This window comes from Carettochelys insculpta, chromosome 1 (genome assembly GCF_033958435.1).
Source record: "Carettochelys insculpta isolate YL-2023 chromosome 1, ASM3395843v1, whole genome shotgun sequence".
In the NCBI taxonomy this organism is placed as follows: domain Eukaryota; kingdom Metazoa; phylum Chordata; order Testudines; family Carettochelyidae; genus Carettochelys; species Carettochelys insculpta.
This window is the reverse complement of record NC_134137.1, coordinates 355,716,478-355,743,890: the sequence shown is the minus strand read 5'-3', so window position 1 is coordinate 355,743,890 and position 27,413 is coordinate 355,716,478. Positions and strand designations below refer to the sequence as shown.

Sequence of the window (27,413 nt, the reverse complement as noted above, 5' to 3'; positions counted from 1 at the left end):
GTGAACCCTGCGCCAAAACCCGCTCCCCAGCAGTGGCAGGAGGAGCTGTAGGCCGGGGAGAGACCCCACTTGCTCCGGCCCCGCGCCCCCAAACCCGAAGCTATCGCTGAAGCGCTGACCTGAGCCGCGACCCAAAGAGCGGCTGCGAGGCCGCCGGTTCCGCGTAAGGAGGCGGAGCTCAGAGGAGCAGAGCGACTGAGGTGCTGCGTCCAGTTTCCGCCGAGCAGCGGAAGGCGGTGCGTCGGCTAAACTGCGTCGGCTCAGCCTGGACGTTGCCTGAGGGGAGCCCCGGGGTTGCATGGGGGACGCCAGGCGGGCGGCGGCGGCGGGGCTCGTGCTGGGGGCCGGCGCGTGTTACTGTATTTACCGGCTAACCAGGAAGGCAACGGGAGCTGCGGTGGAGACTGAACGAGCCGCTGGCGCCAGGGACGGGTCAGCCCCCGCGGGTGGTTTACTGCCTCTGGTGTCCGGGCTTTCTGCCCTTCCCAGCCTCGCTTTGGGGGGACTCGCCAGCCGCCGCTCAGGTGAGCTGCAGGGGGAGGAGAGGGGCAGCCTCTGGGCTGCGCCCCTGCGATTTCCCGGGGGAGGTGGACTTTGTAATAGTGACTCTCGTGTACCGGCGCGGCCTGAAGCGCAGCTGACATTGCTGTTCCAAAGTGGTGGGACAGGGGAGGGTTGTGTGCTCAGGCAAGTGAGGGGCCCTCTTCTGGGTTATTCTGTGTTATCATTTCCTGGTAGCACTGCAGCCAGCAAAGTCTCTGTGCTGTGTCTTTTTCTTCACCTGTGGTAGCATTTATTTTGACAGAAAAAGCCCTTCTTGGCTACATCTACGCTACGGTGCTCCTTCAGAAGAAGTTCTGCTGGGAGAGATTTTCTGAAAAATCTTACTTTGAAAGATCGCATCCACACACAAAAAGCAGATCAAAAGATCCATCCTCTCTTTTGATTGAGCATGTCCACATAGCCCCTGCTCTTTCAGAAGAGTGGGCCAGGGATCAAATAATCTGGCTCTATAAGGCATGCTCTTTTGAAAGAAGGGCCCAGCGAAGTGTCTGCATAGGCATTCTTCCTGATCTAGGAGTGGAAGAGGGCTTCTGGAAGAAGAGCCATGTTCTTCCTATTTTGGATTGAAAGCACATTTTATGCATAGATGCTCCACGTGTTCTTTTGAAAAAGGGATGGATTTTTTGAAAGATCTTGCTAGTGTAGATGCAGCCCTTCAGACTATTTGAATAGGTCAGTTTGAATAGAGCTGGGTTTGCTATCTCAAAATTTAGGCACCCAAATACCTTTGTATATCTGGTCCTAATGGATGTGAAACATTTATAAAAGCAGACTTGACTTCCTTAAAATCATGAATCTCACCATTTGCCTTGTTGGAAATCCATTATTTGGGTATCTTGCTTGCCTCCTGTTCTCTTGTTTATGATTTATGTAGCTTTGTAAATGATGAAAGCACAGATGGGCACAGTAAGGAAAACAGTCTTTTTCCAGACTAGCTTTTGGATGTCATGTTATCATAGAATCATAGAAGAGTAGGACTGGAAGGGACCTGGAGAGGCCATTGAGTCCAGCCCCCTGCCCTTATGGCAGGACCAAGCACTTTCTAGACCATCCCTGAAAGCCATCTATCTAACCTCTTCTTAAATATCTCCAGTGATGGAGATTCCACCACCTCCCTTGGCAATTCGTTCCAGTGTTTGATCACCCTGAAGTTAGGAACTTTTTCCGAATGTCCAACCTGAACCTCCCCTGCTGCAATTTAAGTCCATTGCCTCTTGTTCTATCCTCAGATGCAAGGAAGAACAAGTTCCCTCCCTCTGCCTTATGACACCCTTTTAGATACCTGAAGACTGCTATCATGTCCCCCCTCAATCTTCTCTTTTCCAAACTAAACAAGCCCAATTCTTTCAGCCTTTCTTCATGGATCATGTTCTATAGATCTTTGATCATTCTCATTGCTCTCCTCTGGACCCTCTCCAATTTCTCCACATCTTTCTTGAACTGCGGTGCCCAGAACTGGACACAATACGCCACCTGAGGCCTAACCAGCGCAGAGTAGAGCGGGAGAATAACTTCTCGTGTCTTGTTCACAGCACACCTGTTAATGCATCCTAGAATCATGTTTGCTTTTTTTGCAACAGCATCACACTGTTGACTCATGTTTAGCTTGTGGTCCACTATAACCCCTACATGCCTTTCTGCTGTACTCATTCCTAGGCAGTCTTTTCCCATTCTGTATGTGTGACACTGATTGTTTCTTCCTAAGTGGAGCACTTTGCATTTGTCCTTATTAAACTTCATCCTGTTTGCCTCAGCCCATTTCTCCAGTTTATCCAGATCCTTTTGAATTATGACCCTATCCTCCAAAGAAGTTGCAACCCCTCCCAGCCTGGTATCATCTGCAAACTTAATAAGTGTACTTTCTATGTCAATATCTAAATCGTTCATGAAGATATTGAACAGAACTGGTCCTAAAACAGACCCTTGTGGAACCCCACTAGATATACTTTTCCAGCAGGATTGAAAACCATTAATAACTACTCTCTGGGTACGGTTATCCAGCCAGTTGTTCACCCACCTTATAGTAGCCCCATCTAAGTTGTATTTGCATAGCTTATTGATAAGTATATTATGTGATACCATGTCAAATACTTTACTGAAGTCTAGGTATACCACATCCACCGCTTTTCCCTTATCCACAAGGCTCATTATTCTATCAAAGAAAGCTATTAGATTGGTTTGACATGATCTGTTTTTAACAAAACCGTGCTGGCTGTTCCCTATCACCTTACCACCTTCCAACTGCTTGCAGATGATTTCTTTAATTACCTGCTCCATTATCTTTCCTGGCACAGAAGTTAAGCTGACTGGCCTGTAGTTTCCCGGGTTATTCTTGTTCCCCTTTTTATAAATGGGTGCTATGTTCAGCCTATGTTTCAAATGAAAAAACATTGAAGCTTTTTTATGAGGGAGAGGAAGAATGCATTCAAGGGGTTTGCAACCAGTAATATAAAGTAGTTAACTCACTTGTGGATCTTCACAGTCCAAGTCTTTTTAAGAAATTGATAATGGTGAAAGACCATATAGCTCTGAATTTGACACTATCAAAAATATTTTGCCATTTCTAATGGGAGTCCAGATTTGTCCAGCTTCTGTCCAACTGGACTGTAGTGGTTCTGTTTCCTGAACTCTGTTTTTCATAAGAATTTCAGGTTACACTTTTGTCAGTCCCAGTTGAAGTGCTTAGCTATCTTGCCATATTTGTAGTTTATCTGCAAAGGGTGACTTGTCATTAACAAACTGTTATTGGTAAAAATGTAGGAAAATGAGGTTCAGAATAATAGCACTGAGGGTGCTACATGGTGGTATTTGCTGTGAAATCTTTTTTGTTATGCCTGATTATCTGGTTTTCACCAATCTGGCAAAAAGCAGGTGGGTCTGTAGCTGCTCTGTACTGAAAATCAAAGTTTTTGTTTTGTTCTCTTTTCTTTTGTTTTAACTGGTTGAAATCTTGTTTCTGTTAGTGGGTCTACCTGGGCAGACCCCTGCTCTTGTATGGCACCACTAAAGTCTGTAGAGGTCTTTGAATGCACTGGAATCATCCATGGAGATCTGATTGCATGATTAGAACCTATATTTGGAGTTAGGTGCCTAATTTTAGGCACATAAATTTGAAGATTTTAGAAAGCAACTTTTTTCACATTCAGTGGCTAACATAGTGACTCAGTAATGAGGAAAAATGTTAATAAATCAAGAGAATCTGACACAGAATGGATCCTTCCTTGAAGAATAGGGTCCACTTCTGAGCGAGCTGGTCAGTTAAACAAAATTAGTATTTATTCAAGTATGCTTTTGACACATATCCTGGTCTTAATAAAGCTATTTAGTCAGCTCAAGAGCTTTATTCCAGAACTGGCTGATCATGATCTCTGATGTTAGTGGTGTTTGCTTTCATGAAGATGAGGTACTGTATGATACTTTTGTGTTTAGCTGACCTAGGAGCAGGGCTCTTCATTTGGGCTAATGTCTTTATGAAGAACAGTAAACACCGCAGCTGTTGCTTTATCAATTATCTTCAGCTCTGATGCCTATGATCTAGCATATTCCTCATTCACCATAACAGCCCCCAATATTGGGAGGAATCTTACTGGAGATACAAGTCAAAAGCAAATTTCAAATGGAAGTATCAGACTTTTTTTTAAATCTTCATTGCATAACTATAGTGAATAGGATCCAGTTAGGATGATAATTCTAATATTGGTTGTTTTATGAATTAGCAAAATAATTACGTGCATTCTCAGTTTTTTGACTTCCTACACTTTGTAGTTTTGAATTGAGAGGGGTTAAAGTCCCACAACTCAAAATATATGATTTTTAACAGACTAGAGATCTGAAACTACTTAACAGATTTAATTTAAAATCAAAAAGTCAGATTTACCTAGGTTATGTGCTGAAAAATTGGGGCATTGCATTCTTTTAAAAAATATGCAAATTGAAATCCTGCTTTAAATGTAAGATAGAACCCAGCTTTAATTTCTGTTGCAGTGATATTGCCATCATATCATAGGTGGATCAGTGAATCCCGGGATTATGTGGCCTACAGATATCCAGAGATACATGACTGTAACACAGCTCTGTAGAAGGTGTTATATGCTTTATTTCAGTGAAATGTTTGAAATATTTTTTTTTAACTTTACACCTTGGCAGACACTGATCTTCCACAATCACCCTGCCAGCTGGATGTCCATCATCTACAGAAACTTATTCATTTGCTCAAGTTCACAGATGATCCGTTAATTCAAGAACAAGCCTTGGTCAGTCTGAGTAACAGTGCTGCCTTCTCTGTAAATCAAGTAAGTCATGTTTTAAGTGAGCTGGTATAGAAAATGAGAAAGCATAGGAGTCAGATCCAGAAACTCTTGTCGTCTAATCCTAATTAGTGGTTATCATGTACATTCTCAAAAGTATTTAGGTGTCCAACTGCCACAGATTTACAAGAGCGTTAAGTACTTATAATGGCCCTGATCGTCCCAAGTTATTTGACCTCATTTAAGTTGATTAATCTCTCTGCCTTAATTTTGCCATCATTACAATGAATATAATAACTACTGGGCTGTTACAAGCATAATTAATATTGCTACAGAGCATCAGTGCTTTTTTCCTAGAAAAAAGGGTGCCGGAACTCAAGTTTGATTATCCTCATAGGGGCTAGGGTGTTCGCTTTTAATGCCCTGGTCCCCATACTGCTGCGGGACAAGTGGGAGCTCCTGCCCCGGTCCCCACGCTGCTGCAGGACTGGCGGTGAAAATTTTTCTGGTACAGTAGACCCTCGAGTTATGTAAGTGGGGGTCCGGCTTTTTCCCCGAAGGAATACATGTTCTGCAGCTGAAGAAACAGCAGAAAGGTAAGTCCTGGGGTGGGGGGGCAGTTGGGAAGGGTTAAGCCTGGCAGTGGGTTGGGGCCATGAGAGGTGAGCCGGGGGGCTAAGCCTGGGGTGGGTTAGGGCTGCAGGGGGGCAAGAGGTGGAGCTGAGCCGGAGCTGCGTGCAGGGGTGGTGAGCTGGAGCCCTGCTCAAGTGATGTGCTGGGCTGCGGGTGTTTTGAACTGGGGCAGCATGTGGGGGGTTTGAACTGGGGCAGAGGTGTTGAATCGGGGCCGCATGTGGAGGGGTTGAATTGGGGCTGCGCGTGGGGGGTTGAACCAGGGTGGGAGGATGGAACTGGGGCTGCGTGTGGGGGGCGGGGGGGAACGGTGTTGAACTAGAGCTGCACATGAGGGGTGGTGAGCCAGAGGCGGGCATGGGGGTGGGGGGTGAGCCAGCAGTGGGGCTGAACTGCGGCCGGGGAGGTTGAGCCAGAATCGGGCCTGGGGGGTGGTGAACTAGAGACAGAGGCAGGGATGAGGGGTGAGCAGAGCTGGTGGGGTGGTTGAGCCAGGGCGGGTGGGGGAGCCAGTTAAGTGCAACTGGAAGTTGTGTATTTCCAGGGTTTACTGTAGGAATCAGGGTCAGCCACGCAAGAACGGGGTCATGTACTCTGGGTTCACGTACTCTGAGACCTTACTGTATTCCAGCGGAAAAGGGTGCTGGAACTCTGTTCTGCTGTGTTCTGCCAGGAAAATAAGCTCTGCAGAGCTTCATGTTTTCAGAGTGCTATGATATATGTGCATTATCACTAACAATTTTATAGTGGGTCAGCTGAAATGTTTGATCTGAGAGGTGCTGAAGTCTAGAACTGCCATTATCAGGCCTTAAATTTTCTAAGTCTAACTCCTCTACTATCAGGTTATTCCTCTGACTGGGAATTCAGTATGGCAAATTTCATTGGAGGTGCATGTTTTCCTGTACTCGTAAACGATTAATTTTCCAACTCCCACACTTCTCTTATTGTGGTACTACTTATAATAGCGATAATAGTTATTCAATTATTCTCTGGCTTTTAATGAGAAACTAAATATAATTTCTTACTAAAAATCTTTATTCCCTCCCTGCAAGCACCCATTAAGGTGACTGGAATGTCATGAGGTCCTGCGATATTTTTCATATGGAGAATTGAAAGAGTGTTATTGAGCTCACTTTTGGGGAGCAAGAAGTAAGGATTTTGTCGGATGAGTACTTTATATTAAAGTTAATCTTAAATTTGTAAATATAAAGAAAATAAGTTCAGTTTTAAAATTTGCTAATCATAATATTCAACCTGAATCTGCAAACCTGCATGCTGAAATCCTACTGAATTCAAAGGGAGGATTCTGACTTAATTCTGACATAGAAGGCTTGAAGGACTGAGCAAGTTGCCCATTTAAAATCAATAAGCACTCATTATTGCTTACTAACCCTTCTCTGAAATACATTTAGCATATTTTGCTAGCCAATTTTGACCATAATAGAAGTATTTTGCTCTTTTCAGATATTAGGCCATATTCTACTGTCAAATGTTTAAGCAGGGTTCCCCAAATTTCAATGGAAGACGTGTATGCAAAATAAATATACCCTGTTGATGCTATATTTTATTACAAAAAATCACATAATTGTTTAAGTTGTATTAAACAAAATGTAACTGATGCTTCTTTTCCATTTTAGAAGTGAGCAAAGTTCTCTTAACTCAGACAGCTTTACAAGATCTGAGAATTTTAGGAGTGACCCTGCAGAAACATGTATAGTATCTGTTCTCATTTTATCTATGGAAAAAATATTTAGAGTTAAACTAATTAGGTACTATAAATTGGTATCAGAAATTTCACAATCAATGTGGTGTACATTTATTTTGCATAGGCTGATATGTAAAGAAATAATATTAAACTACTGATATTCTCTGCTCAACTATCAAAAACCAAATCCTGGAGGCTTTGCTCAAGCAGAACTCTTATTTGATTAGCAGTAATAGCCTTTGTATTTATCTGTTTATCTTTTAGGATATAATTCGAAATTTGGATGGCCTTTCTGTTATCGGAAGGATGCTTTCAGATTCCATTCCCAAAGTTAAAGAAAAAGCATTAAATGCACTTAATAACTTGAGTATGAATGTTAAAAATCAAGAAGAGATAAAGGTAAGTATACTAAAAGGCACCATAACTGAGACAAAAATCAAACGAGTGTGGACAACTAGGAAGTAATAAAGCTCTTTCAATGTAAGAATTAATTATTTAAAAGAATGATGCACCAGCATTTGGAAAACATGAATATATACAAATCAGCATCTCCCAATGATCTTTAAATGCTAAAGCCAAGAGAAATAGCTAACAAATTTTTCGAACTGCAGGTTGTACTTCCTGAAATCTGGGAGTCTCTTGTCCAGCAACATCCGTGATCCAGCCAGAGTTCAGGGAGCCGCTGGTGGAAGCTGGGAGATCAGCAGGGGTGGAAAGCCAGCTCCCCTGGTCTGGCAAAATCCCTGGTCCAGGACCTCTCAGGTCTCGAGTACCAGATAATTAGGCTTTTACTGTACTGGCATATAGGGGATGTGTTCAGATACTGTTGGGTGGGAATCATATAAATGCCAGTCTGATAGAGTCATTCAGTGATGTTGCTTTGGGTCTGACTGAAAGGTCCTTCCTCTACATAAATTTATGGGGGTGGGGGTTGTGTGTTTAAATCAGAACACATAAATTTACACCTGGTGTTTTGTTTTTGTTTTGTTTTTTGTTTAAATCAGAACACAGTCAAAAGGTATCTCTATCAGAAAAATGATATTTTAAAAAATTCAAGTTGATGGAGCCATTTTATAGTTTTCGCTGAAATGCAACACATCTTATTTAGCTGCTGGTGCCTTACTTAAGTACTCTTGAACACAGATGAGTCTGCTTATACATGATTTATCCCTTTGCTGATGGCAATCATGATTTTGAGCCATCTTAACTGCTCGCACTGGGATGTTAACTCTGAACTTCTTTGGCTGGATCAACAAATTATATATATATTTAATCACTTATTTTTCTGTTCTTTAAGGTGTACATTTTACAAGTCTGTAAGGAGATTGAGATATCACCTTTGAACTCTGATCTGCAGCTAGCTGGACTTAGGTTATTAACAAATATGTCTGTTACAAATGACTACCACCATATGATGACAAATGGAATTCCATGCTTTCTTCATTTGCTTTCAGAAGGAAATGAAAGGACAAAGGTACTATTTACTGTAGTATCATAGAGTACTAGAGTGACAAACCCACTACAAAGCTGTTTAACTTTGATTGAGATGTCTTCCAGTTCAGTTGGCCTTTTCTGAACCTTTTCTAACTCCAAAAATCTTTTTTTTTTTTTGAGGTGAGGAGACCACATCTGTACACAGTATTCAAGATGTGAGGGTACTATAGTTTTATAGAGGAGCAGTAAGGTAGTCTTTGTCGTATTTTCTATCCCCTTTTTTTAATAATTCCTAACATCTTATTTGCTTTTTTGACTGCTGCTGCACACTGTGTGGATGTTTTTAGAGAACTATCCATGATAAGCCCAAGATGTCTTGCCTGATTAGTTTTAGCTAAATTAGCCCCCAACATATTGTATGTATACTTGGGGTTATTTTTTCCAATCTGCATTACTTTACACTTAATCCACATTAAATTTCATTTGCCATTTTGTTGCCCAGTCACTCAGTTTGGTGAGATCTTTTTGAAGTTCTTCACAGTCTGCTTTCATCTTGACTATTTTGAACAGTTTAGTATCGTCCACAAAGTTTACCACTTCATTACTTACCCCTTTCCCTAGATCATATATGAATAAGTTGAATAGGATTGGTCCTAGGACTGACCCTTGGGGAACACTACTCATTACCCTTCTCCATTTAGAAAATTTACCATTTATTCCTAGTCTCTGTTTCCTGGCTTTTAACCAGTTCTCAGTCCATGAAAGGCTCTTCCCTCTTACCCCATGACAACATAATTTACACAAGAGCCTTTGGTGGGGGACTTTGTTGAAGGCTTTCTGGAAATCTAAGTATACTATATCTACTGGATCCCCCTAGGCTGCATGTTTGTTAACCCATTCAAAGAATTGTCATAGATTAGTAAGATATAATTTCCCTTTACAGAAACCATGTTGACTTTTGCCCAACAAATTATGTTCTTCTATGTGTCTGATAATTTTATTCTTTACTATTGTTTCGACGAATTTGCCCAGTACTACATTAGACTTACCAGTCTGTAATTGCCAGGGTCGCCTTTAGAGCCCTTTTTAAATAATGGCGTTGTTAGCTATCTTCCAGTCCTTAGGTACAGAAGCTGATTTGAAATCACAGTTAATTATGCAGTTTCACATTTGAGTTCTTTCAGAACCCTTGGGTGAATGCCATCCGGTCCCAGTGATTTGTTAATGTTAAGTTTTTTTTCTATTTGTTTCAAAATCTCCTTTAACAACACTTCAATATCAGACAGTTCCTCAGATTCATCTCCTGCAAAGGAGGGTGCAGGTTTGGGAATCTCCGTAACATCCTCAGCTGTGAAGTCTGAAGCAAAGAAGTCATTTAGTCTCTCTGCAATGGCTTTGTTGTCCTTGATTGCTCCTTTTGTATCACACTACAAACACTTCCACTGCTTACTGGGCTCTTAGAATTCACTTAGGGGTAAATTACAGCTGAATAACAGTGCAGAACACTGAGAGCCAGGACTGGTGGCTGTAAATAAACTTTATGGCTACGGTTACACTATAGCATGTCAACAGATGCTACTGTTGGTTTTCCCGACAAAACTTCTGAAGACAGAGGGCTGCCATACACAAAAGCCAAGCAGGAGAGCGCTCCATTCTGTCGACAGAGCAGCCAGACTGCCTGGCTCCTCTCTCGACAAAACAAACACCCAGAAGCACAGCTGACAGGTCTGCCCATTGTTGAGGATGCCCCGTCTGTGGAGAGAAGGTCCCCACCAGAGCAGCTACTTGCTTTTTTGTTGACAGAACGCTGCCACCAAAAATGCTGTGTTTTGTTCAGCGTCTGTTGACAAATCCCATTTTGCGTGTGCACGCTCAACACGTTTTGTTGACAAAACCGGGGTTTTGCTGGCAAAACTCGCTAGTGTAACTGTAGTCTGTGGGACCACAGGAAACTTGGTCACACTCACGATAAGTGGTTGTATGGCTAACTAAAATCATTCCAGATTATGGAGTTTGAAAGATGAGAGTTCCAAATTAGAGAGGTTCAACCTGTAGTGCCATGGAGGTAGGAGATCACCACTATTTCAGCGCACACAAAAGAGATCTGCTTGTGGAAGGCACCACTGTTGCATGAATCTCCCTGAGGAGAGCGAGCAAGGGTTTGCACTCAGAATCATTATTTCTCTATATCTTTATGCTCTCATGGGAGCTGTATATACACAGAGAGTAAGTCTATCACAGTCAGACCATCTTGTGAATCGGAGAGCTGAAATTTGCCTGTTGACTTACAGATGCAACATAAGAAAAGTGTTCTGTGTGTGGTCATAATTACTCTGAGTATAGTCTCAACTGAATTTGTCATGGTCCCAATGCTAATAGAAGACCTGTGTGCACTTGTGGAAGATACTGCTTCTTAATGGTATTTGAAAAAGGGAAATTGTGTATCTATTTATTTGTAAATTACTGCTAGAAATAATGGGAATCTTTTCTTCTTGTATTGCTTCTGGGGATGTCCAGGCTTGAGAGTTACCTCACTACTACCTGTCTTTAGCATGCAAAAGCCTTGTCTATGCCTACTGTGTTTCCAAATTCATCAGCCAAGGGCAACACAGTCACTCCCTCCCCTAATGCCCCAGGCATGTGCAGGCATTACTGTCTCTCTGCAGGGCACTCTGTAGCTCACGAATCTTCTGAACAGCTCCCTGGAGAACCCCACCGCATTCCACTAGATACTTGCAGTATTCCCAGACTCACTGCTTCCAGAGAAGCGGTACAGTCCATCCTACCAGCTTCACTCAGGTCACCTCTCGACTACGTGAGAACTAGATACTAGAAAACAAGCAAAAGATTGTATTTAATGAAATACAAGGATTCAAGTGATGGTAAGAAATAATATTGGAAACAAATGTTTACATAGAAAATCATAACATGCACTTTAGAGCTTAGACTTAATTGACTCCACAATTTTGTGTCTTGTAGAACAATGCTTACTTAAAATCATTCAAGTATCTAACAGCCAGATGTGGCTGTGACCAGCATTCCCAGTAAACTGAGCGCTTTGGCAGCTACCCAGGAGAGATTCACATGCCCCCAAACTTATTAGCAGAGCACCCACAGCCAACAGCATGTGTTTCTATTTGTGGTGCACATCCACTGGTGCACATAATTTATTCCACAAATGGAAGGGGGAGGAAAAAAAGAGATGAAACATTGACTGTGACCCTCCCATTTATAAAAACAAATACACTGTTTGCCTCCCCAGTCTTGACTGGATACCTGTTTGCAGCCTGAGCCAAATGACAGTGTGAGACATACATGCACAGGATACTCATGACCAGATAAAGATCTGTCTCTTACCTCCTGCCTGGCAGGAACTTGTCCAAAACATATCACCTCCTAGTTATCTATCTTAAGAACATATTTCTATACAGATATGTAACTGCTTAAACATTCATCCATCCATCCATTTTGTAGTGATTATGATGACCAGTGGACTCTGGGCTCCTGACTGTTGGTACAGACCTCACATGCTGCCCGTTAGTGAATTATTATGCATATATCTAATACAGGGGATCCCGGTAAAATTTTGTGCACCTGCTGCGTCCTCTCTGCCAGTTGGTTTCATGGGGTTCCTGGTCACACTTCTCTATTAGAGACAAAATTCACAGGCAATCTAAATGGTAGCAATTCTAGTACCATTTGAACATCCACTTAAATCCTGCTCTCTCTCTCTCTCTCCTTTCATTGATTGGCAAGGCCTACTTCTATGAGTTAACCAGGGGTGGGCCATAAGCATTATGTGAACTGGACACAGTTCACCCAAGTTAGCCCTGGGAGGGTCACCAGATGGTTTATTTACCTGTACATCCATGGGTGCAGCTGCTTGTCGTTCCCATTGACCACCGTTCACCATTCGTGACCAATGGGATGAGCAGGAAACAACACAGCCCAGGCTACTGTGTCCCACAGCTCGGATTGACCGGGAACAGTGAACCACAGCCAGTGGGAGCTGCAAACAGCTGTACTTGCAAAGGCTCAAATAAATAGTGTCTGGTGGACCACATCCAGCACACAAACTTCTTATTGTTCATCCCTTAGCTAGACAGTCAGCATTTGACACTTAATCGAGCACAGGTTTAACCTCTCTAGTCTGTCACCTTCAGGATTTGTGGTGCTGAACGAGAGAATTTAGTGGACTACAGGAGGTTAATACTGTCCTTAATTAAAGTCATGCAGGATTAGTGAAATTGCTAGATGAGAGAGAGACAGATTGGAGATGTCCAACGTGTGGTATGTTCATTACAGTGATAGGTCAGTACCACAAGGTGGCGCTTCAAGATGAAATTCAGAAAGAAGAGGACAAACATGCTCCTCATCCTTTCAATCAGAAATGTAATATTTAAGTAATCTGTGGTTCTGAGCAACACAAGTCTGGTTTGCTTTATTGCTTCACTCATTGCAGGTAGTCTCCCAAAGCCAAGGGACTACTTGCATAAAGACAAGTAGGATTTAGCCCTAACTATCTGGCATTCCTTGTATTTATGAAGGCAACAGTTTGACTAGGGGCCTTTGATGCAGAAGCTACTTTCAATTGATCTGCAAAGGCTAAAGGATGCTGCTGCTGTGCCTCCAATTATGGTGGTTACTGTAAATCACTGGATTAAATATCTTCTCTAGTTCATTCAATAGACAGGCTTTTCAAATCTCTCCCCTCTGACTTCAGCAACCTCCTCTGTCACCAGTCAAATGTCCTTGTTCAATTATCCAGTATAGAGCAAGAACCTGAAACTGTTTTAACTCTCTCAGCTCTTGTAATCTGAGTGCACCAGCACTGAAAACTAAACCTTCCTAAAATAGCCTGATTTACTTGTATCTGTGACTGCTCCTCCTTGGCCTGTTGCTATACAGAGGTTGGCTTAGTGAACATGTTGCACAGCCTCTCACTCCAGGTGCACACACCTTTAATTTCATGAATTATTTCCTTCATCACAAATGTTGATGATTTCATTAGCTTCCTGGTGATACCACAGATTCTCAAATCTGCCATTCAGCAATAAGATGGTCAATGATGTAATAATTCACCATCCTTTCCTGTATAGCTCCTAATGGCTCAAATTCTGCACTTCAATTTTTTTATCACTACATTTCTTATAGTTGAAAAGTTTGGCAAGTGCTCTCAGCTAGGGATGTAAAAAGTTAACCAGTAAGCATTAGGCTTACTGGAATGCTTACCAGTTAACTGGACCTTGCCCGAACCCCAGCAGCCAATGAGCTATGCCTGGCTGCAGTAACAATGGCCACATTGGGCTGCCCAGTCAGAGGGATCACAGCTCCAGCTATGGTGAGCTGGCCAATGGGACTGTGTCCATGCCAGAGTGGCCCCAACCATGGCCATAGCAATAAGGCCAGCCTGGAGCAGCCCCTGCCACATGTGGCTGGTGGGACTTTGGTCCCAGTTGCCCAGTGCTGGCCTGCCAGAGCAACCTTTGTTAACCGGTTATCTGGTTAAGCAATATAATTTTAATTGTTTAACTGATTAACTGTTTTAGGTGATATTTACATCCCTATTGTCAGCATAGCATGGACTTTTGCTGCTTTGGTTAAATGTAAACAAAGTTTATGGATTTTCAGTTGTTGAACATAGCTGTGTTTTGAAGTTAGTGGCTCTTCATTTACAGTCTTAAGGCTGCAGACCCACTTAATAGGCAATTTAAAGATAATGAAGTTAGTTACAGACATCTAGACAATCTTTCATAGATCATCAGGGAATATTACATATTAAAGTGAACTCGCATCTAAATGCTAATACATCCATTTAATTTAAGTACAAGATAATACATGATATAATAAGAAAGCAATCGAGGTTTTTAGGTAAGTGAAGACATTGCCATTAACTTTGCACTAACTTTTATGAATTTAAAATAAATGTAATTACAGGGCATATGCCATGTAACTACTTTGTTCTAACAAGTAAATTCGATTGAAAACACTTTCAAAGAAATGCTAAAAGGTCATGCAAACATACCATTCAGTTGCCTATTGCTCTAATCTGAGCTGGTTAGCCATCATCAGAGATCTAATAACCTGTTAGATGACATCACAGCTGGTTCGCTAAACAGTGGATTAATGTAATGCATAATCCTGCACTGCGAAATTCATCATCAGTTTCAGTGAGTGGAGAATGAAGTCCTTAGAGATGAAAGGACACGTTCTCTTCCATTTCATTTGCTGAAGTCAGCAGAGAGAGCACACAGGAGTTAATTGGCAAGTGTAAATGAGAGCAAAATTTGCCCCCTGCAGTAATTTTTCTCCTCAATTGCTTTAGCTATAATTAATTGTTAAAAGTTGATATTTGCTGCTTTCTGTTCAAAAGCAGTAATTCAAGACAGGACTGGTTATCTAAGGTATTTGTGCACCAATGCCAGAAGCCTGGGTAACAAGCAGGAGGAATTAGAAGCCCTGGCCCAGTCCAAGAACTATGACTTGATTGGAATAACAAGAGACTTGGTGGGATGACTCGCATGACTGGAGTGCTGCCACGGAAGGGTATAAACTGTTCAGGAAGAACAGGCAAGAGAGAAAAGGAGGAGGAGTTGCACTGTATGTAAGAGAGCGCTATGATTGCTTGGATCTCCAGTACGTAGAGGGAGAAAAGCCTGTTGAGAATCTATGGGTCAAGCTTAGTGGTGGAGGCAGCACTGGAGATGTGGTGGTTGGTGTCTGCTACAGGCCGCCAAATCAAGATGATGAGGTAGATAGGGCTTTTTTTAGACAACTGAGAGAAGTTTCCAGATCGTGGGCTCTCGTTATCATGGGGGATTTCAATTACCCTGACATCTGTTGGGAGACCAATATGGCAGTACACAAGCAGTCGAGAAAACTTCTGGAGAATGTTGGGATCACTTCTTGGTACAAGTGCTGAAGGACCCGACCAGAGGTCGTGCGTGGCATGACCTGCTGCTTACAAACAGGAGGAACTAATAAGGAGGGTAGAGGTGGGGGACAACCTGGGAAGCAGTGATCATGAGGTGGTAGACTTCAGGATCCTGACCAAAGGAAGGAAAGAGATCAGCAAATTACACACCTTGGACTTCAGAAAAGCGGACTTTGACTCCTTCAGGAACCTGATGGGCAGAATCCTCTGGGATGCTACCATGAAGGGAAAAGGAGTCAAGGAAAACTGGCAGTATTTTAAGGACGCCCTATTGAAGGCACAGAAAGAAACTGTCCCGATGCCCAGCAAGAGAAGTAAATATGGTAGGAGACCAGACTGGCTTAATGGGGAAATCCTTGGAAAACTTAGGCACAAAAAGGGAGCTTACAAAAAGTGGAAACTGGGACAGATGTCTAGGGAGGGGTTTAAACGTATAGCTCGAGAATGCAGGGCAGTTATCAGGAAGGCGAAAGCGCAACTGGAATTGCAACTTACAAGGAATGTGAAGGATAACAAGAAAAGTTTCTACAGGCATGTTAGCAAGAAGAAGGTGATCAGAGTGGGCGTGGGGCCCCTACTGGATGAGGGAGGTAACCCAGTGACAGATGATGTAGGGAAAGCTGAAGTACTTAATGCTTTCTTTGCCTCTGCCTTCACGGACAAGGACAGCTCCCGGACTAATGCGATAAGTGATGCATTGTGGGATGAAGGTGGACAGCCTTTGGTGGGGAAAGAACGGGTTAGGAGCTATCTAAAAAAGCTAAACGCACGTAAATCCGTGGGCCCGGACCTAATTCATCCTAGGGTTCTGAGGAAGTTGGCATATGTTGTTGACGAGCCCTTGGCCGTTATCTTTGAAAAGTCATGGAGATCGGGAGAGAGCCGGGATGATTGGAAAAAGGCAAATGTAGTGCCCATCTTTAAAAAAGGGAAGAAGGATGATCCAGGGAACTATAGGCCAGTCAGTCTTACATCAGTCCCTGGAAAAATCATGTAGGGGCTCCTCAAGGAAGTCATTTTGAGGCACTTGGAGGAGGGGAGAGTGATCAGGAATAGTCAGCATGGATTCATGAAGGGCAAGTCATGCCTGACCAATCTGATTAGTTTCTATGATGAGATAATTGGCTCTGTGGATGGGGAAAGTCAATGGATGTGATTTATCTTGACTTTAGCAAAGCTTTTGTTACGGTCTCCCACAATATTCTTGTCAGCAAGTTAAAGGAATGTGGATCGGATAAATGGACGGTAAGATGGATAGAAAGCTGGCTAGAAGGTCGAGCCCAGAGGGTAGTGATCAACGGCTCAACGTCGGGATGGCGGTCAGTTTCTAGTGGAGTGCCCCAAGGTTCGGTTCTGGGTTCTGTTCTGTTCAGCATATTTATCAATGACCTTGATGAGGGATTGGATTGCACCCTCAGCAAGTATGCAGATGACACTAAGCTGGGGGAGTGGTAGATACACTGGAGGGTAAGGACAGGGTCCAGACTGACTTAGACAAATTAGAAGACTGGGCTGTCAGAAATCTGATGAGGTTCAATAAGGACAAGTGCAGAGTGCTGCACTTGGGCTGGAAGAATCCCAAGCATTGTTACAGGCTGGGGTCCGACTGGCTCAGTAGTAGTTTTGCAGAAAAGGACCTGGGAGTTGTAGTGGACGAAAAGATGGACATCAGTCAACAGTGTGCCGTTGTAGCCAAGAAAGCTAATGGCATATTAGGTTGCATCAAGAGGAGCATTGCCAGTAGATCCAGAGAAGTGATTATTCCTCTTTATTCGGCTTTGGTGAGGCCGCATCTGAAGTACTGTGTCCAGTTCTGGGCCCCCAATTATAGGAAGGATGTGGATACACTGGAGAGGGTCCAGCGGAGGGCGAGCAAAATAATTAGGGGGCTGGAGCATATGATCTATGAAGAAAGGTTGAGGGAATTGGGACTGTTTAGTCTGCAGAAGAGTAGACTGAGGGGGGACTTGATAACAGCCTTCAGCTTACTGAAGGGAGGCTGCAAAGAGGCTGGAGGGAGGCTGTTCACAGCGGTCACGGATGGCGGAACACGGAACAATGGTCTTAAGTTGCAGTTGAAAAGGTCCAGGTTGAACATTAGGAAAAACTTTTTCACTAGGAGGGTGGTGAAGCACTGGAGTGGTCTATCCAGGGAAGTAGTGGAGTCTCCATCCCTGGAGGTGTTTAAGTCTCGGCTTGACAAAGCCCTGGCAGGGCTGATCTGGTAGGTTTGGCCCTGCTTAGAGCATGGGGCTGGACTCGATGGCTTTTTTAGGTCTCTTCCAGCTCTATTGTTCTATGATTCTATGATACTGGCACTAAAGAGTTTACAGTCCAAAATATGCAGAGATAGCAAGGACACACTGAGAAACTCAGAGCTCGGGTGGAATGTGGCTCTTTTATTGTGTACATTACTAAATAAGTTAATCTTTATTGGAACTAGAGGTTAATCATGTGAAAAATTTTGATAGGGAGAACACGTGTGGTGAGGAGGGGCACAGGTGGAAAAGATAGTGAGTATTAAGGTTTGCTTCCCCAGATTTTAAATATTTTCCCATGTGAATTATTACATTCCTCATTTCAGGTTCAAGTTCTGAAAATACTTGTGAACTTATCTGCAAACCCAGCCATGATCCAACATCTTTGCAGTGCTCAGGTAAGACTTGTCATTTCAAGCTGTTTCAGTACTGAACATTTTAGTACAAAAGTTCGTGATGTTCTTATTAAATTTGCACTTCAAATTGTATGATTTTAAATAGCTGTGCATTTAGTATTGGAATTTTATTTTCCATAGCCAGAGCAGGCTAAACCCAGGAATTCTGGCTAAAAGCAGGCTAAACTTATCTTAGGCAGTGTTATATCAAAGATACCATACTAACATAGGAGCTACGTCTACACGTGAATGCTACGTCGAAGTAGCTTATTTCGATGAATAACGTCTACATGTCCTCCAGGGCTGGTGCCATCGACGTTGGGCAGCACTACATCGAAGTAGGCGCTGCAGGGGAGCGTCTACACACCAAAGTGGCCCACATCGAAATAAGGGTGCCAGGAACAGCTGCAGACAGGGTCACAGGGCGGACTCAACAGCAAGCCGTTCCCTTAAAGGGCTCCTCCCAGACACACTTGCACTAAACAGCACAAGATCCACAGAGCCGACAACTGGTTGCAGACCCTGTGTATGCAGCATGGATCCCCAGCTGCAGCAGCAGCAGCCAGAAGCCCTGGGCTAAGGGCTGCTGCACACGGTGACCATAGAGCCCCGCAGGGGCTGGAGAGAGCGTCTCTCAACCTCTCAGCTGATGGCCACCATGGCGGACCCCGCTATTTTGATGTTGTGGGATGCAGATCGTCTACACATGCCCTACTTCGACGTTCAACGTCTAAGTAGGGCGCTATTCCCATCTCCTGTTGGGGATAGTGACTTCGACATCTCACCGCCTTACATCGATTTCAACTTCGAAATAGCGCTCACCACGTGTAGACGTGGCGGGCGCTATTTCGAAGTTGGCACGGCTACTTCGAAGTAGCCGGTACGTGTAGACACGGTTATGAAGATTCATGCAAGTGCAAAGTTAACATGTCTACCATATACCCACTTTTGGTCATGCGTCCCATACCATAATGCAGAATGGTTTCTAGAAGCCCTTTCTCTCCATCCTGTTGCACCAAATAAGGTCATTGGTTACTGTTCATACATGAGATGCACAAAAGAATATACCCAATTGCCACTCTTCACTTTGATTAATTTCCCAAAGGAACATATGGCTTGAGGCTCTGCTGCAAATCATTTCTAATGCCTCAGACATTGCAAATTACCCTTACTTTCGCAACAACTGTCGTCTGAGCTGTCGGAACTTTTGTAGCTGAGAAAGGTAGAAAATGCAATATACACATCATCTCTATCCACAGCTGTACTGCTTAGATAAGATATCTTTTAGGAACACAATACAGCTTCTAAGGTAAGGGCAAATTGCAGATTTGTGGGGCACTGGCCCAGAGCAAGTGGAGGTCCCTCCCCACCTCTTCTGTCTGCAGTCCCCCTGCCAGGGAAAGTGGAGTTGGGACACCGGAGCTTGCTTCACTCTGTCCATCTGGCCCTCCTGCCAGGGAGCAGGGGGAGGCAGAAGGGCCAGATGGGCAGAGTGGGAGAAGTGCCTGCACCCCAGTCTCACTCCCCAGCAGGAGTGCTGCACAGGCAGAGGAAGTCTGGCTGTGGGGGTGAGTCCATTTTTCCTGGGCTTCCCAATTGGCCAGGACCCCTGGGCATTAGCCCCCTGGGCCAATCTGCCATTGTCCCAAGGTCTTTAATACATGTAGTCCTTTCCATTCTAGCATCTATTGGTGCCCTACCATGCAGATGGTTGCATCCTTTTCAGCTATATGTAAAAGAGTGTCAGTATGGTAACAAATGAAATCTAAACCCCCTCAAGTTGGCTCTCAGCGGTATAGTGTTTTACTGTCAAATGAGCTTCTCAAAACAAAAATCAGACATAACATTTGATTTCGGTGCTTCCATTTTAAAACTCCTTTGTGGGAGTCACAGACACAAACAGCCAATCTGCTGTCCTACCAACACAATGGCCGTGTCTGCACTAGCCCCAGACTTCGAAATGGCCACGCAAATGGCCATTTCGAAGTTTACTAATGAAGCGCTGAAATGCATATTCAGCGCTTCATTAGCATGCGGGTGGCCGCAGCACTTCGAAATTGACGCGCCTCGCCGCTGTGCGGCTCGTCCCAATGGGGCTCCTTTTCGAAAGGACCCCGCCTACTTCGAAGTCCCCTTATTCCCATGATGGGAATAAAGGGACTTCGAAGTAGGCGGGGTGCTTTCGAAAAGGAGCCCCGTCGGGACGAGGCGCGTCAATTTCGAAGTGCCGAGGCCGCCCGCATGCTAATGAAGCGCTGAATATGCATTTCAGCACTTCATTAGTAAACTTCGAAATGGCCATTTGCATGGCTATTTCAAAGTTTGGGGCTAGTGTAGACGTAGCCAATATCTTACTGCAGCTCCATTATTAGGATATAACCAAGTCAAAGTGAGGGCGGGGGGGAAACTAGACTTGTTGAGTTTGCACTTCATCTGACTATGGAATATAATTTTTTTCAAGGGACATTGGAAGGTAAAATGTGAACCAAAAATGGAACAAATGCATTTTCAAGCATGAACAAAACCTGAGCCCAAAAATTTTTCCATTTAACAAAAAACAGTATTTTACCTCATCCCAAAAAGTAAAATGTTTGTATTCAGTGTTTGCCTTCCAAATCTTATAAGAAGATTCTATTACCATAGAACCATAAGATTAACTGACTATTCATTACATCCAAAATGAAAAGGGTAAATGAATGTTAAGCAAGCTTGAGTTTTAAAAAACAGTTTTAACAGTCTGCCATGTTCCTAACTGTGTAAGCAAGGAGTTTTTAAAAAATGAAGCTGGCTGTCCACTTACGTACATCAGTAATAGTGTATATGAAGTGAATTTATCCAGCATCAGTGGACATGCCCCATAAATCAACTTCAGTTAGTAATCTTGGTGACAGTCTCAATAGAGGTTATAGGTACTGAGTTTCTAATGTGTTGGGGATGCTCTTCCCTTGACTGTGCCCCAGACGCTTCCCCCACTCCACCCCTTCTCTAAAGCCCCCACTTACCTGCCCCACTTCATTCTTCTCCCTCCCACATGTGCCCAGCCCTTGCTCCTCCAGCACCTTCTGCATGCCCCAGCACAGGTGGTCTGTGTTGCGGAGGGAGAAGGAGCTGCTGATGAGCAGGGCTGGGGTGAGAGGAAGGTGCTGATAATGGGGACTGCCAGTGTGTTCAGCACTCACCAGTTTTTCCCCTTGGATGCTCCAGCCCCGGTGCACCTATGGAGCTGGCATCTATGGATTCAAGGATTGTTTCTGTTTTCCCAAACACACATGTGCCTAACTTTAAGCACATAAGTAGTCCCACTGAAGTGATTGTGCATGTTTGCAGGATCATGGCCTCTTCACGTAGCTCAATGGTTCTCAACCAGATGTTCAGAACCCTGTAGGCAGGACAGTCCTCATGTCTTTGGGTACCCACATGGCCCAAGCACCTGCACCAGGAAGCAGGGCAGCAACTCTGCAGTTGGGGGTGGGGAGAGCTGCGCTCAAAGGTTTGGAGGCAGGAGTAGGGCAGGAAGTCTGGTGGGTGAGCAGGTGGACTGGGGAGTAGTGCCTCCTGAGCTGTGGGCTGGGAGGTGGAGCAGGGTGCCAGTACCTTGGGTCCACTGCAGCCAAGGGGAGCAGTCAGAGAAGGGGATGAGGAACTGGGGGATTCAGATGCTGGAGCCAGGAGGCAGGGTAGAGTGGGAGCCAGGGGATGGGAGTTGCTTGAGGCAGCATTGTCCTATAGTTGTGCTAGGCATGCACAGGTACAGCGATGACTCACACAGCTGCATACTCTGCATATGTCTAGGGACAACCCCAAGCAGGACCAGCATTAGCTGAAATCCCATTTCATGGGGCTGAAGCCCAGAGCTCTGAGCTGTGCCACCTGAGGCTAAAGCAGAAGCCTGAAGAACTTAACTTAGCTTGGGAGTAAAACAAAAAAGCAGCCAGCACTTTAAAGACTAACAACATGACTGATTAGCTGATGAGCTTTCGTGGGACAGACCCACTTCTACAGATCAGCTCTTAAGTGGGTCTGTCCCACGAAAGCTCATCAGCTGATCAATTATTTTGTTAGTCTTTAAAGTGCTCCATGACTGCTGGTTTGTTTTGTTAGAATACAGACTAACACAGCTACCTCTCTCTTACTATTTAGCTTGGGAGTGTTCTCTGTGGTTTGAGGCCCTGTGCAATTGTCCCACTTGCTGTTCCCTAACACCAGCCTTGGCTCTTGTAGGCACAAAACCAGTTGTTGTGGCACAGGTGGGCCATGGAGTTTTCATAGCATGTTGTGGGGGTCTCAAAGAAAAGAGTTGAGAACCCTTGGTCAAGGTGGTATTACATTGGCAGGGGCAGAATGGATCCACTTGTACTGCCATTGCCCATTCTGTGTCTGGTGTGTGGGTAAGCAAATTCATTGCAGGATTATCAGTCCACTACTTTTGCTAGTGCTGCAAATTACAATAGTGGCATGTAGTTGCGATGACACCCTTAAGCTAAATTTTTGACAACTAACTTGAAGAGTTAACTGTATTTGTTCTTGCCCCTGATTTTTTACCTTAACCAATATTTGAGTAGTAACAATTATTTAGCATTCCAGCATTGTATATTTTTCCTGTCTGCACTTTAAAACACTTTCTAAATACTTGACAAGCATTCAGTCACTTGTTGAGGCTACTGAAATACCATTCCAAATGAAAGCAGTATTCTAGCTCTTAAAAATGAACAGGGGAATTTTCCTGACAACTATGTTCTAGATTGTGAGGACAAAGCATATGTCGGGCTTTAAAGCAAAGCCAGTCTTTTCCAAAAGGAAAAACATGCTGTCCTTGCAAGTCTTTGACATGATTTTATAGAACATGGTATCTGTAATGTATGTGTATGTGGTTTTGTGTTTCTATTTTAATGAGTTTTCATTGGAAGCTGTCTGGTGTATGGATCAAGATTTATATAGTTTAGAATTTTTTTTTCGGGGGGTGGGGGGGCGGGTACATCAGGAATTCCTCATACATTTACTTAACTGATTAATTATGACTTATGTATTTAATATCATAGGCACCATCATTGCTTTCACTTTTTGACTATGGTATAAACAAAGAGATTCTACTTAGAGCACTGACATTTGCTGTGAATTTGAATCAGAATATGAAAAATGAAGATGGCATCATTACCCAGGATCTCTCCAGTGAAGATTCAATTTTTTTTCTGCTCTGTGGACATTCTACACAATATGCTCAAAAACTGGTACGTTTATTGCATCACCAGGATACGGAAGTGAAAGAACAAGCTGCCAAAATAATAACACAACAAAGAGGAGAGATACTCAGAGACAGCTCTGGTAAATTACAGTAATAGGAAGTGCTGACATTCTATCCTAAAATGAATTTCTTTTCATGAAAGAGTGAAGTCCAATCCACTGCTCTTATTTTGCTGAGCACCATCACATTATTGTAAGCAAGACAGCTTACAATGCATTTAAAACACGTGTAAGAGATTCTCTTTCATGTATTACAATTGTCTGTAAAACAATGGTTCTCCACACAAAACTAGTTTGTTTACATATTAGAGGCAAGGCACTATAAAACTGAAGTATTTCCATGTCCCAAATTTAACAGTAAGTTATGAAACAATGAGCTCAACGTTTAAAAAGTGAACCTCAAAGTGAACTGTTAATGTTACAGACATGTTCATCTATCATGCAGCTATAAAATGTTTGCTGTAGGCTGTGATTTTCAGCACTGAATGTCACTTCTTTAATAAAGGTTAGGTCATTTACATTTTGGTAATATAATACTGTTAACTGTACTATACACTTGCAGTAATATACCAGAACATTTAGTAAGTAAAAATTAATCCCTATAGTATGAATGAAAGCATAATTAATTACTCAAATTAAACATCTTTTGAAGGAAAATTAGAAACAACTTTAACGAATAACGTACTTTCAAACTGGAGGGTAATATAAAGCTTATTCAGTCAAAAAAACAAATGCAGATACTTTGAATATAAAATCTGCTGGATCTGGCTCTGGCCCAGGTGCTGTGGGACTGGCTGATGGTCCCGGTTCTTCAGCATCCCTGGGCGGAGGCTTCCTCAGCTAATGTGTCCAGGACAGCAGGCATAGGGGGGTGGAATCCTGTGGGCACAGGAGGCTCCAGAGCTCCTGGTAGAAGGGACACAATGTGGGAGCAGCCCCCAACAGGCTGTCTGAGTCCCAAGCCTGGGCGTACCCTTGCCACAACTCCTTCACCTTGCTCCTGACTTGGGCGGCAAGGCGGCCAGAGGAACTCAAGCCCTCAGCCAGCTTCCTCTGCTTCATGGCCATCTGCTGGAGCACCTCATCCTGCCATAGGCCCATCAGGTCCCGGAGCTCATGTTCTGTCCAGGAGGGAACTCACTTCCCCCCTATCCCCTGTGAGCCCTGGGCATGTTCAGAGGGAGGGCTCTGGGGCCCCTTGCACTGCTGGCCACGGTGCTCCAGTAGGCCCTGGGAGCCTTGCTGGGGCATGCAGGGAAAACACATGCAATGGCTGCTGTCTGCATGCTCTCAGCTTCCTGCAACAGGGTTTCTGGGTGTGTGTGGCCTTTAAGGGCTGCTGCACACACGGACCATGGAGCCCTGCAGGTGCTGGGTAGCACCTTTTCACCTCCCAGCTGACTGCTGCTGCGGTGGACTTCACTCTTTCAAAAGATTGAGTCACAGAGAAGCCGAAAGAGTGGCCTTTTCCTATTTCACCTTTGCAAAAGTGGCTTCAAATTCTGTCAGTTTTGTTTTCGAAACAGCACGTGGCGTGTGTAGATGTGTTGCACTCTCTTTTGAAAGAGGGCCGGCCTGGATTTTTGAAAATAGTGGCTAGCATAGCCAGGGCTCTTCAGATAGTTAAGCCCAAAGCAGAGTTTGGAGAGTTGCAAAGTGATCTCACAAACTGGATGATTGGCAAACGGAATGGCAGATGAGATTCAGTGTTGATAAATATAAAGTAATACATATTGAACAACAATCCCAACATTACATACAAAATGGGGGTGGGGAGTTTCAAGTAGATGGCATTAGTCAATAAAGATCTTGGTCTCATTTGGCTAGTGCTCTGAAACCATCCATTCAGTGTGCAGCAGCAATTAAAAAAAACAAAAACAAACAAACAGTTTGGAATCATTAGAAAGTTGATGGATAAGAATGTATAGTAGCATATAAATCCATGGTGTGCCCACACCATCAATACATGGGCAGATTGAGTCTCCTCTTTAAAAAAAAAAAAAGTGGGGGGGCAATAAATGGTTTGTGTGTATAGACCAGCTTCTATATGAGAAATTAAGACACTGTAGCCAGACATGAATCCCCCATTTGGCCTTTTCTTCTTCTCCCCCCCCCCCCCCCCACCCCTGGGAGAGACAGAGAGGGAGACAGGCAGCCTTTGATGCCCTGGGAACGCAGGTGTGCTGTCTCACGCAGACTCCCTACCATACACAGAAACCAGACAGTGAATGGGCTAGCTAATGGCCACCCTTCTGGCTGATATCAGTAATTGACACACCTGATCACTGCCCCAGGAAGAAAGGCGGAGGTTCCCCCATCACTTCCAAGGTGCCCAATTGTCCACAATTCACAGGTGCAAGTTGATCCTTGCACCTTCCCTGGGAAACCTGGGGTTCAAACACATTCCTCCCCAGTTGGCCACTTGAGACCAGGAAGAAGCCTACGTGACCAAAGGGGCATAAAGAGGGGCTTGGCAGCCCACCCCATTTGAGCTCCAATCACCTACACCTGCTGTCCAGGTCCAGTATTGACTCCCAAGACTGGGGACGCCTGGTTCGTATCTACTTCTTCCCAAGACATTGAGAGAAAGATTCTGGGTCACACTGGATCTATGAGGCAGGGGTAAGAATTACACCTGTATTACACTTCTTTCCTGTAGGAATCGAGGGAAAGACTCTGGTTCCACCAGGTCTAAGAGGCAGGGGTGAAAATCACACCTGCAACATGCCTTTCTTGTGTACACATTAATTGTATTAGTTTAAGCTAGCTAGTTTGTCTAAAACTTTTCTTAAATTGTTTCTATCTTTGTATAAATAAAAGGTAATTGTTAAAGCCTCCAATAAGTGTAATTTTCCTCTTGCTGCTGTACCCGAACTAAACGCAAACCAAAGAACCCAGCCTGCCCTGGCTGCTTAGCATAGCTGCTGGTGCGGCATCACCCCCTTTGCCCCACCGGACCTTTAGCTGGCACCTGGGCATCAGCTCACAGACTGGGGCTACGTCTAGACTACAGAATTTTGGTGACAAAACTGAGGTTTTGTCAACAAAACTTGCAGAGTGTCCACACTAAAAATGCATTCTGTTGACGTACCTTTGACAACTTGGCACTTTAGTTGACATCCATCTGCCTCTCCCCCATCGGGCAGAATGCCTTTCTCGACAGACTCTGTCGATTAAAAAAAGCCGTGGATACTCCTGGAGGGGGGCCCTCTGTTGACAGACAGGGCTTCTGGGTGACAGGGCAGCCCTGGCTGCTGTGCTTCTGGTTGGTGGTTCTGTCAAGAAAGCAGTCAAGCAGCCTGGCCACTCTATCGACAGAGCAATCCGCTTGTGTGTGTGGCTGCAGTATGTCAGTCAATAGGAGTTTTGTCAGAAGATCTCTTCCGCCTGCAACTTCTGTTGACAGATCTCTCTAGTGTAAATGTAGCCCAAGGCTCTTCAACTTGGAAAGGATATGACTAAGAAACGATATCACAGAGGTACATAAAATCACGCCTGCTTGGAGCAAGTAAATAAGGAAGGGATATTTACTTGTAACTCATGAGCCAGCAATCACCAGGATTAAAACAAAAGGAACTGTTTCTTCTCTCTCTCTCTCTCTCTCTCTCTCTCTCTCTCTCACACACACACACACACACACACACACAATCTGTGCAACCCTTTGCCAGAGAATATTGTGAAGGCTGAGGCTATAGGCACATCTTCACTACCTGCCAAATCAATCCAGTGAAGGTCAGTTTATGTCCAGTATACACAATAAATCAAGAAGAGTTTAAAAAAAAAACACCAATGGGAGAGCATCAGCTGAGGACTTACTGCAGCGAAGACACCATGATAATTAGAATTAAGTACATTGATTTCAGCTACATTATTCACATAGCTGAAGTTGCCTATCTTACATTGATGGCCCACAGTAGGGTAGACAAGGCCTATTCCAGGAACTGCGCTACTTCATGGACAATAAGTCTATCAATGGCTATTAGACAGGATGGATAGGTATAG

General features: G+C 43.9%; 1 protein-coding gene across 1 annotated transcript; it reads left to right on the top strand.

Annotated features, from left to right (window-relative positions):
• Window positions 1-251: 251 nt before the first annotated feature.
• ARMC10 (armadillo repeat containing 10) lies at window positions 252-26,618 on the top strand. Its single transcript, XM_075017003.1, has 6 exons — window positions 252-524; window positions 4,711-4,856; window positions 7,414-7,548; window positions 8,447-8,623; window positions 18,102-18,173; window positions 23,210-26,618. The coding sequence occupies exons 1-6, from the start codon at window positions 299-301 to the stop codon at window positions 23,504-23,506; spliced, it is 1,053 nt and encodes a 350-aa protein (XP_074873104.1). The 5' UTR covers window positions 252-298; the 3' UTR covers window positions 23,507-26,618.
• Window positions 26,619-27,413: the final 795 nt, after the last annotated feature.